This window comes from Gymnoscopelus braueri (genome assembly GCF_963280865.1).
Source record: "Gymnoscopelus braueri genome assembly, chromosome: 6".
Taxonomy (NCBI): Eukaryota; Metazoa; Chordata; class Actinopteri; order Myctophiformes; family Myctophidae; genus Gymnoscopelus; species Gymnoscopelus braueri.
In genome coordinates, this window is record NC_137607.1 from 38302492 (window position 1) to 38314975 (window position 12484).

Consider the following 12484-nt stretch of genomic DNA (forward strand, 5'->3'; position numbering starts at 1 on the left):
CAACAAAACAAATGTCACCCTTTAAACTGGGTGAAGAGGCAAAATAAGCAGTTTAATACGTAATCATAAAAAAGGGACAGCCAACATAAATGGTACCTTTAAGTAATTTGATTGCTAACTTAATACTCCTCCTTAGAGCAGTGGTTCTCAAACTCTTTCATTTCAAGGACCCCCAGTTAGGCCACAGACCTCCATTTGATAAAATGTTCTATCTCTGTGTCCAATCTACAGTGTAAAATCCTAACTCTACAGACCCGTAACTCCTCAAGGACCCCTGAGGGTCTCTGGACCCTTACTTACTTGTAAGTCTACAATGGATCCATCCAACATCAATGCCAATACAAGAGGTATGTGTTATGTAAACATTGCATATTACGGTATTACTGTTCTTGTTCTGATAGAGTTGTCAAATATCAGTTTTCTTAATAATAAAAAGTTGCAGAATGATTTGAATATGGGCAATGAACTAATTGCAAACTAATAACTGAATAATTTTAAAACGTGCAACAACATAATCCAATCGCATTTCATTGATTTAGTAGTCTGGATTCATCAAGGTGACGAGATCCTCTGGGATAGACAATGTAAATTAGACCAGTGGTTCTCGAAGTGGGGTCCCCCAGGGGTTCTAGGGGGTCCGCAGCCAAATGATTGATAGTTATTGCCAAATGGAACCTTATGGGTGTGTAACTCAGTGAGTGTTCCATTTATACACTCAGAGTTAAATAAACACTGATTATACTACAGTCAATCAAATGTTTTGGCCACTTTTGTATATTAAACATGTTAACTAACATTTAACTAAGTCAAATGTTTTCAACCAGAAGATGGCGCCCTATAACTATAGGTTACTGGACGTAACCCCGGTTTTACGATAATATGAGCGAGATGTCTCGCTATGGGAGAGCGCCCTCTGGCGTGATCACAGAAGCATTACCTTATAAACTCCAGACAATTCTTTGGCTGGACTCTGACCGCCCTCTGACTGGAGGGCCCGCCCTCCATCCTATATAAGTCAGAGGCGAGTCATTTCCCGTAATTCAAGATAACATTTTTCTTCTCGTTCGTAAACAAGAAGGGTGTCTTTCGAGAAATCTCGCTCATATTATCGTAAAACCGGGGTTACGTCCAGTAACCTATAGTTTTACTTCAAATACTCACTCGATGTCTCGCTATGGGTGATGTAGTAAACTCCCTGATTGTTATGTCGAAGTCCAGAGTAACCAGCCTAGGGGCCTGATCCCCGTCTGGAGGCTACACTAAGGACCCGATGCGCCACAGGGGCTGCAGTTACGTCCAAACTGTAGAACCTGGCAAATGTCAAGGCCTAAGCCCAACATGCCACACTGCAGACATCCCAAATGGAGACCCCCCCGAAGAGGGCCCATGATGTCGCTATTTCCCTTGTAGAATGTGCCCTCAGTCCCACTGGGGCAGCATCCCACCACTGGAATAGGCTAACTGAATAGCCTCCACAATCCAGTGGGAAAGTGTCTGTTACGCAATGGGCTTGCCCACCAACCGTGGAGCCCATGACACAAATAGCTGATCTGACTTTCTCAAAGCCCTAGATCTGCCAATGCACATTTCCAAAACCTGAACCGGACAAAGGCAATGTAACCTTTCATCCTCCTATGAGGCGAAAAGAGGCGGGTGAAACGCATCCAAGGTCACAAGGACACTTGGTATCAAGGGGTTCTTTGGCACACACCCAGGTCTGGGTCTGACAACCACCCTTGTAGCCCCTTCCTTGAACTGTGTACACTCCTCGTGTACTGACAGTGCATGAAGATTACTGAGCCCTACAGTAGTCACTGAAGCCATCAGTAACGCAGTCTCGATTGACAGTTGTTCTGTCAATTTGACTCAGAGGCTCGAAAAGTGACCGAGATAAGGAGTCCAACACCAGGCTCAAATCCCAGGATGACACCGGGGACTTTGACTCGGGAAGAGACGTCCGGTCCCTTCCATGAACCGAAAAATCAGGCGGTGCTGACCCACCGTCTCGGCCTCAAGCAAATACGGCAGGCTGAGATAGCCTGCCACCAAGTAGACTTTTATCGTGGAAAAGGCTCTGCCCTTATCCATTAAGTCCTGTAGAAAGGACTTAATGGACATGGGCTTGGAACGGCACAGTGCGCACCTTATCTCAAACCGTTCTGGGGTAACCCCTCAGTACTCAGATTCATCCCCTCATGGGCTGAGCCCAGAGAGTCTGATGTTCTGGCCAGGGACAAAATATCTCGCCCCCTACTAGCGTTCGCATGTTTCTGCGTAACGGAAGCAGCCACGAGCGGTCGTACAGGAGAGGTTCGACTGACACCCAGTGACCCCATTCTGGGGCCACCAGTATCACCATCAGCCCCTGGTCCCTCACTCTCACGAGTGTGGGAGCTAACAGGGACAGCGGAGAAAAGCATAAAAAGAGTTCTGAGCCAGTCCTGCATCTCGACCCAGAGGCACCGCACCCTCCACTGAGAAGAACAACGGACATCCCGTGTCTTCCAGTGAGGCAAAAAGATCCACCTGGGGGTGATCAAACGATCCCAGATCTGTCCTGATATCTCTGGGTGCAGAGACCATTCGTCTGAGAGGAATCGCAGATTCCTCCAGCGACACAGAGCTGTCACACATTCCTCTGTGACCAACACACGACAGCAACTGCCTAATCGTATTAGTGATACGGCTGAGGCCATCAGACCTGACATTCTCATGCACATTTGAAGGAGACCCTCCGGCCCGTGCAAAATTGTGCTAGGCAGGACAGAAAGGACTGATCCTTTTCGGTGGCGGGCTGGCTCTGAACGATAGCGAGTTCAGAGTCCTGCCGATGAAATTCGCTGTTTGTGCAGGCACCAACACGCAGTTGACCCTGAAAACCCGATTTCAGTAGGTGAGCCACCACTCTCTGAGTATGCTGCCTTGCCGCCGACTCTTGAGTCGGCTTGTAGCAGCCCATCGTCTATGTAAGACGCTATGCGAGTGCCTTCTCTTCTCAGAGGGCCAATCGCAACCTGCGTGAATTCGACGAATACTCTGGGGCTGAGGACGTCACGAACGGTAGCACTGTGTATTCGTAAATTCAACCTCAGAACCCGAACCGCAGAAATTTCTGTGTGGTGGGTAAAAGGAGCATGAAAATAGGCGTCTTTTAGGTCTATCGATGTGAACCAGTCTCTCTGACGCACCATGCGGAGGAGAGACGGATTTGATAACATCCTGAATTTGAACACCTTTAGATACTGATTGAGGGCTCTTAGGTCCAGTATCGGACGCAGCCACCCCCCCCCCCTCTTTTTGACCAGGAAATATTGCGAGTAGAGCCCGTTGTTCGCTTGGTCTCTGGGTATTTCTTGTACAGTTCGTTTTCCTAACAGGGAGAATTGTCTTCCTGTAGAATGTCGCCCGCCTGTCCCCTGCTTATGAGAAGATTGCTTTCACTAGCATGGGGAGGTCTCGAGGCGAACTGTAGTATATATCCCCTGGATATAGAGTGCAGCACCCACTGTGGTGTGTCGCACCTTATCCATTCCGATATCATACAGTGGGGTTAATACAACACTGGTTAAAGGTTCTATGACATTCATTTCCACTTTTTTTATTTTCAATGTTTTATTTGGGGTTTTATGACCTCAATTACACCCAAAAAACCTGAACTTAAAACATTCAGTGGATTTTCTGTGGTCTGGGGTTTTCTGAATAATTAGGCTGAAAAGTAATCTGAGCTTGGCCCTTCGACAGTGAGGTCACTGTCGAATAATCCCGCCCACTCTCCTCCTCGCCCCTCCCCTCCCCTATCCTTTCCTTTGGGGGGGGCGGAGCAGAGGCGATGATTGACAGGCAAAATCCCTCACCAGCGACACCCGCAGGCAAAGATTTCTTTTTTCATTGCAGTTGAAAAGGCTTTAGAAATGTGAGAGAAAAACACCTGCCATTGATCACTGGAATGGAATTTTCACTTAAAACTTTTTGTACACTTTTGAAGGACCAGGACAAAGACTTTGAATGTGGTGTAAAAGTGAATGTCATTAAACCTTTAAGCTCGGTCGTGGTGCTGTGACACCGTATAGTGGTTGAACAGAGTCGGCCGTGAGCCGTTCCCTTGGGGACAGGGCGTAATCGTCCTCTCCCCATGGCGAGCATTCGCCCCGCTACCTTGAAGTGTCCGTGAGACCCCTGTGGTAGCGAGCTTGTGTCCCTTATGTTCTGGTTTTGTCCTGTTTCATTTCTTTTTGCCGTGACCCTGAAAATCAGGCTGTAACGGTTTGAAGATTTTGAACAGAGTACTGTATATGTAATTTCCAGTATTCTGGTGGATTTTGAGAGTTTGATCCTTTTATCAGGCTTGGCATAGCCATTTTCATGGATGTACCACTCACCTGGTCTGAGAAAAGGGGGTGGACAGTTCCTGGCAAGCAAATTTGTATAGCCTATTAGGCTACAGTCCTAATAGGCAATCAGTTTCTGATTTCAGAATCAGTGGGGTCAAAAAGTGCTGGCATCGTGTCTGAGGGCTGTTTGGAGTTGGCATAGCCATCTTCATTAATTTACCACTCACCTGGTCTGAGAAAAGGGTGGTGGACACTTCTTGACAAGCAAATCTGTATTGCCGAGAACAGTTCGCCTCATTCAATTTCTGTTTTCGTAATCAGTGGTGTCAAATAGTGCTGGCATCGTGTCTTTGAGGCTGTTTGCAGTTGGCATAGCCATTTTCATTAATTTACCACTCACCTGGTCTGAGAAAAGGGAGACGGACACTTCCTGGTAAGCAAATCTGTATATACAGTACAGCTGGCAGGCCTCAGCAAAACCACTAGGCCATGGAGTAGTGCTGGCTTCACCTTGTGCTCTCCCAGAGCGAGGATGATCACTGCCAGAGAAACACTTGACAATGACAGGGGTCAAGCAAACAAGATCAAAAGTGACTCTAAAAGGGGCATACCAGCCCCCCACCCCCATTTGCTCCATTCTCTCATTGTTCAACATATCATTTTCCAGTAGTTTGAGTTACGTTTGAGATATTTGCCAATTATGCCAATCCTTATTTTTAGTTGGTTCAAACTGTAGCTAAATATATTAGGTCAGGCGTACTCTGGAATGTTTCCATATAATACTTTTATCCATGTTTTACAATTTGTCGACAAATGTTATTTAGGTATATGTATAGGTAAAGAGAGTATTAATTTATTTTCAGATAAGAAAGCATCAATGTTGTTTGTTGTTCATGTATGGAGGACATTGTTTTTTGTTTTATGTTCACATGAGGGACAGTTGTCTCTAAAGTTGACTTTCAATAATAGCAGTGCCAAAAGATAAACACCTGAAATGATGCAGTAATCAAAACTTGAAGATTAGAAAATGTTAGAATCCTTAAACTCTGTTATCCAATTGGCATGCACAACGACTCTTTCTCCACAGAGTATGTTTACCATTGCTAGGTAACACTTCCCCACCCCATCCATTCTTCCATTCTCTCTCTCTCTCTCTCTCTCTCTCTCTCTCTCTCTCTCTCTCTCTCTCTCTCTCTCTCTCTCTCTCTCTCTCTCTCTCTCTCTCTCTCTCTCTCTCTCTCTCTCTCTCTCTCTCTCTCTACTTAAATAGAGCATGCATGGGACCAATGAGGAGCATTTCTTGACAGTTAGGCATTTCACCAAACATCTATTTATTGCAAGGGAAATATCTTGAATTTGGTAAGAATTATTATTTATTTTTTGGTTAAGACCTTTTTTCCTCTAGGGCATTTTATAATCTTGTAATGTATTTGGTTCATCTTGTGAGAATAGCATAGATGCAAATATGCTTGCTTGTGCATGTGTATTGTGGCTGAGAATATAATAATACAATTAATATTGACGTTAAAATGCTATTATTGAAACGTATGTAAATCTTATCCTATCATTCTTACACCTATTATGAGTGCTCATCAGTGCCATATGAGTTGCGTACTCTATAGTCTGGAAGTCTATATGTCAATTACAACCACAAAATAATGTCTCTGTATCAAAAAAACTGTTACTACAGCCTAACATCTTTCAGAATTATCCATAGCCTACACAAATCAGAGATCTTGAGTGCTTTCTGTACTATTGTGGACTATCATCAATCAGAGAGAAAGCACGCCAGAAAAAGCAGATCTGTAAGCTCTGATTGGGTTGGGTCTTGGACGTGTTGAGAACTTGTAGATCAATATTTTCACCATGCAACGCAATTGTATGTCAAAGTATAAATCGTGCTTAAAGAGGAGAGTGTGGGGGTATTACAGAGGATGTATGTTGTACAGAATAGAGTGCGAATGAAAATAAACCCAGATGCATATGTGATTATCATTTTTAATCAAGTTGTCAACTAATGTTCTTTTTAGAGAGAGTCTGAGATATGTGGAACTTGTATGCAGTTCTTGTGTTTATGTAGTTCCCTGCCTGAACATTCCTGAAGCTGCATAAGGGTCTGCGTTCGTGTGCCCTCAGACCTCATAGGTTTCGTTTTCTGGAGCTCATCGGTTTTGTTTTCCTCAGCAGAGAGGCACTACTGGCTGTGACTGACTGTGTGACTGTGTAACACATGTACAGTTATGTGCCAGTAAATGGGTTTAGAGTGGTTATGGCTGGGGTTATGAAGTTGAATCTGCCCTGAGTCATTTGAGACAGAATGGAGTGTGGGATTGTAAGTTACTGTCTCCTTGTTGCAACAACATAATCCTTTTATTCTAAATTCAGATCAGTGTCTGTCTTTAATTCATGTTTATGTTCTTTGAGTACGTATACCCCAACTCGTGTGTGTGTGTGTGTGTGTGTGTGTGTGTGTGTGTGTGTGTGTGTGTGTGTGTGTGTGTGTGTGTGTGTGTGTGCGTGCGTGCGTGCGTGCGTGCGTGCGTGCGTGCGTGCGTGCGTGCGTGCGTGCGTGCGTGCGTGCGTGCGTGCGTGCGTGCGTGCGTGTGTGTGTGCGTGCGTGTGTTATATCTATGGACATCCTGTTTTAGCCTACAGCATGTGTGGGGTCTGGGGAGAGAGAGAGAGAGAGAGAGAGAGAGAGAGAGAGAGAGAGAGAGAGAGAGAGAGAGAGAGAGAGAGAGAGAGAGAGAGAGAGAGAGAGAGAGAGAGAGAGAGAGAGAGAGAGAGAGAGAGATGTACTGTATAGAGCCTCATTACAGTTGCAATACCAATCACAATTATTGATAATATATTGTCAAGCAGAATTATCTATGTGTGGCTCTCTACATTTGTTTAGGTGATCATTTTTAACAGCTTTTGCATATAGAGACTTGCGTCACAAGGTGTCCATTTGCAAGATTTTTCATGTCTTTCACTTGTTTTTCAGACTTATCCTCTGCAGCACCAGAAACATGTCGAGAGAGTGTTTCTTCATATCCTGTGTCCTGCTCTTGGTCAACATCGCTCTTGGTGGGTGGGACTTCATGTTGCTTAACGCCTGACAGCTGAGAGCCCTCAATAAGCTGCATGTGGCCCCATGAACACATTTAAATTCCAAAGCGTTTTATGGAAGAATCCAAGGGAAATGCTGTGTGACTATCTTCACAATAATCAAGCATCACACAGGGCTAAAGGCCCACAGTCAAACCAGGGATTTGTTTTTATTACTTTGTTTTATTAATGAAATCAGTTACTTGCAGGCTTGTGACAATGTCCATTTCATGTAACATAATAACTCTTGGACAATCAGTTCTTCAGACATTGTCTTTGGAAAATACAAGCTGTTATCTGTTATCTGCTTTTTGACCACCTGCTACCCTGCCAGATTTTAATTCAGGTAGAATTATGTAGATGACTTTTCAATAGATGTATATTGTTTATTGTTTTAACTTCAGTGTTTGTTGCTGACAGATCTTCAGTTTTTAGTTTTAATTGTTGGTGATGACGGGGAAAGACAACTTTGGTTGTGTTTTTACCAGTGGTGTAACTAAGTACATTTACTCAAGTACTGTACTTAGATATTTTACTTTACTGGGGTATTTCCAATTTTCAGTACTTTTACTTCTACTCCACTACATCTCAGAGGCAAATATTATACTTTTACTCCACTACAATTATTTGAAAACTTTAGTTACTAGTTACTTTGTAGATTTTGATTATTATTACAAAACATACATTACCCACTTCAGCCCTATACACATTTTGGCCATTTGAAAATAGCAGATCTACAAGCTCACAATGCATCGTGATTCGCGACGCATTGTGAGCTTGTAGATCATTTGCAAATTCTTATACATTTGCAAACTTGTGAAATGGGACATTCTGCATAATGAGTTGTTTTTACGTCCATTGACCTGAAAAAGCAACTTGTGGAAGAATATATTCTTTTGACATGATTTTCCCTATTCTTTACTTGTTGAAGCGCATTTTAATCAGTTATTCACTTGTGGTTGTTTATAATGTGTGACTGATTTGACCTGTTATTAATCTGTGATCTGCTAATCTGCCTAAGCTCCAGAAAACAAAGTTCCAAAGAAGATACATATTTTCACAGTACATTTTGATACCAATACTTTTGCACTTTTACTCAAGTCAATTTTGAATTCCAGATTTTTACTTGTAACATTGTTTCTACAGTATTGACACTTTTACTTTAACATTTGAGACCTTTTCCACCACTGGTTTTTACCTCTCTGCAGGGTTTCAGAATGGACACGTGAGGCTGGTTGGGGGACAGTCTTCTAGCGAGGGTCGTGTGGAGGTCTATTATAATGGTGATTGGGGAACAGTGTGTGATGACGGCTGGGATATGGCTGAAGCCAAAGTGGTGTGTCGCTATCTCAACTTTGCTGATGCCAAAGCTGCCGTTGCTGGAGGAGTGTATGGTCAAGGTGCATTCATTGCATTGTTTTCTTTTTGCAATATGCTATTCAGTCATGCAAACGACTCACATCAGAAGATGTCATGACAGCAGCAACAAAGTATACCAAGCGCCAAACAGAGTTGATAAAAATACTAATAAGAAATGCTAAATGGCATGATAGTACTGTATGTATGGCTTGTTGATTCGAGTTCAAACAACGCTAATTGAAAAATGTTCCCTGGCTAAGGTTCTGGTAACATCTGGATGGATGATTTAACCTGCGCTGGGACAGAGAACGGGCTCACCGGATGTGGTTTCAGGGGCTGGGGGGTCTCCGATTGTAAACATGAAGAGGATGCTGGTGTGATCTGTATGCAAGGTCAGACATGTCACTTTGTCAAATACAAAAGTTTTATTTTGTATCTCATTATGACAAACATTGTACAATATTATCAAAGAGATATTTCCCGAATATATGTTGAACGTGTATTTTCTCAATTTTAAAGATTTGTTTTTACTGTAACTAACGTTCTAAAAGGTCTTATGAAAATACCTTCACATACATTCATTCTTTCAACCACCTGCATGGAATCTCTAATTCAGCCAAAAATTATTCAGCCATTCATTCATTCATTCATTCATTCATATACCATAATTAACATATAAGACAATGTATGCTTCTTTGTGTTTTATGCTGATGTGCAGAATACACTGTTTTTGGTATAATGTCCCTTTATGTTTATAAACACAGTATTCCATTAATAATACATTCAGAGGCAGATGTCCAGAATGTGAGTCGTGCATATGAAGTGGACCACACCACAGAGATATCTGAACTCCTGGGGGCGCTGTTTGACAGTGGACGTGACTGTGACTTTAACATTACTGTGGAAGAGGACAACAGCACCCTGGACACCATTTGTGTCCATAAGCTGATTCTCACCCTGGACCCAGAGGCCTCTTTCCTCAACGTCTCACTGATAAACCTCAGCAGCCTCAGCATTGATGTCAGTTCTAACTGTCATCAGTATGTCACCACCTTTGTCAGGTAAAAGGAATATTGCCTTGTATTTGGTGTGTTTGGGCTGACTTTATATAAACCATATACACAGTACAGTAACAGCAACAGACAGATTTGTTTAGGTTGGATAAGTGATCGTTGATTGTTCTGTATGTCCCAGGTACCTGTACACACGAGAGATTGGCATCACCACATCCTCTGCTCAGTGCATTCACAAGATGGCGTCTGACTGGGGACTGAAACAGCTTCAGGAGGAGGCAAGGAAACTTTTCATCTATCTTCTTCCTCAAGACTCCACCTTCCAGACCCAGATCTCTCTGTATGGATACTCAGTCCACACAGGTGACAAGGCAATGCAGAAAATCTGTCTCCGCTACTTGGCTTGGAACTTTGAGGCACTCGTCCGTTCCCCAACCTGGACCAGCGTTCCCCTGGGAACCATCAAGGCTCTACTATCCCGCTCAGACCTGGTGGTTCCCAGTGAGTCCTACATTCTTCAGGGGCTGGAGAGCTGGGAGGCCGCTCATGTGAGCGCACCTATCTCTGAGGATCAGTTTGACCTTTTGGAACTCATCCGTTTCCCTATGATCTCAGCTGAAGATCTGTACAGACTTCAAAACCCTCGCTACCAGGCTGGGAAGTTGCTTGGTTTTCAGTTCAGTGCCCTGCGTATGGGTCAACTATTTGGTGAGCTTGTACGCCAGTGGAAACCTTACACACCCAGAATCTACACGGACAAGCCATGGAGCTATGCGTTCGATGACCAGGAAGTCCAGCACTATAGAAAACATGGGTACTTCGTTCGAAAAAATAGCCGACTCGAAAGCCTCAGGGCCTCTTTCAGTACACCTGTCCACACCAGTGCCTATTTCACCCTCTTCAGAGACATGAGCTGGTCCACACAGTTGTACATTAAAAGTAATGAATGCAGTAATAATGGTTTCAACTGCCCGGCAGCAATGCTATCTCCAGAGCGAAACAATGGTGATTTGCCTGCAGAATTTCAAAAAAGCATTGTTTATGAAAACAAGGTTGTCCTAAGTTGTGCAGGAAAGTATGTGTTCCATGTCCAGGATGTCAAGCGTGTCAGCAACAAGGATATGGCCCTCATCCCAGCTACCACAGTTTATCCATGTGACTCCAATCAGCACATCTACCAGGTGGTGGTTCGGCCCAAATACACAACAGGGCTCAAGTTCACTGAGGAAGAGGAAGAATTAAGTATTTGAATTAGTTATTTTGCGATGATTTAAAATAATTGAATCTCATTGATTATTTGCATTTACTTAAAGAGGTGGTGCCATGGTTTTGCACTTTTTCTGTTTTTCATGTGTCTATGAGGTTGATAGAACTTCATTAAGCCCCCTGGTGGTGTTTTTATGGTGTTTTATGTCTTCTCTGACTATTTTGAGTTTCTACCTGGAGGCTGAAACCTTGAGGGTCAAACGTGCCAATAGAAAAACAGCGCTTTAGTGTCATAGTAAAAACGTACCCTCCCCCTCATTATCATAACACAACAGGTGTGGGCATGCGGAGGAGGAGGGACTAGGACAGGTGGGTGGTGCTAAGGTGGTGGAGGAGGTGCTAAGGTGAGAACCAGGTATACTTAATGAACTGGAGGCGTGTCCACATAAAAACATAATTTTAACAATTTTTAACAACTTTTTTGAAAAAAATCTTCCTCCTAGTATAACCATAATACCTGATGATTATGTTTTAGGGGGGGAAGAAATCACTGAAAATCACGGCACCCCGTCTTTAAGTCCTTTAACCTGTTATTCTTTCTTTTTTGTTTTACTCTGGAACCTTTATGATCTTAATAACATACAGGCAAACATGTCTTTGTATTAATACATGCTTAATATTCAATGGGGAAAACAAATAAAAAATAAAATAATAATAATGCAATTAGTTGATGATGAATGATTTCTATACCCTTCCTGAATTATGGCCACATGGTTGTTTGTTGGTCTCAGTAAAGGTGCCTGTGAATTTCTATCTGTATATAGGAACTAGGGAGGCTGGTATTACATTGTTAGATTTTTATGGTTATTGGGATGTTGCAGTAACCAGTACTTGTCATGTTCTTGTACATATTTGTATTCTTTCTAGTTTGAGATGGATGAGTTGGCTATACTTGAGGTCACGTGATCATGCTAATTTTAAAACATGCTTACTGATCGTATGTGTTTACATTCAATGTATATCCAATATTTAGACAGGAGTTTCTCAAGGTTATAGGGTCTTGAAGTTCTCATTTAAATATTGTAATTATTGGTGGGTTGAAGATCAGCAGCGAAAGACATGGTAATTCTTCTATGTGGAAATGTTGTGGTAATGGTTGCACACTCCAACCTGTGCTGTACTCCACCACTTACCACTGGAAAGTGTCCATGAGCAAGACACTTAACTGTTCCTGATGAGCAGGTTGGTGTCTTACATGATACTTTTTAGAAAGGCACTACAGAATATAAAAATCACACCCAGTGTGAAGTGGGCGGTGTGGTCATCACAGTGGTCATCATAGTGATGGAAGCTCACTTCCAAAAAAAATGGATTTTTTTAAGTGCATAATCCTATTATTATTAATGTCATCATGTGTCTCGCTAGCCAATCACAGTGCTGAATAGAGTCAGCCAATAGAGTCAGCCAATCACAGTACAGGAAAGT

General features: G+C 42.9%; 1 protein-coding gene across 1 annotated transcript; it reads left to right on the forward strand.

Moving 5' to 3' along the window:
• Nucleotides 1–5592: 5592 nt before the first annotated feature.
• On the forward strand, nt 5593–11655 carry LOC308087340 (galectin-3-binding protein B-like). The gene is made up of 6 exons (XM_080431120.1): nt 5593–5690; nt 7318–7400; nt 8630–8821; nt 9041–9172; nt 9568–9841; nt 9975–11655. The coding sequence occupies exons 2-6, from the start codon at nt 7343–7345 to the stop codon at nt 11041–11043; spliced, it is 1725 nt and encodes a 574-aa protein (XP_080287246.1). The 5' UTR covers nt 5593–5690; nt 7318–7342; the 3' UTR covers nt 11044–11655.
• Nucleotides 11656–12484: the final 829 nt, after the last annotated feature.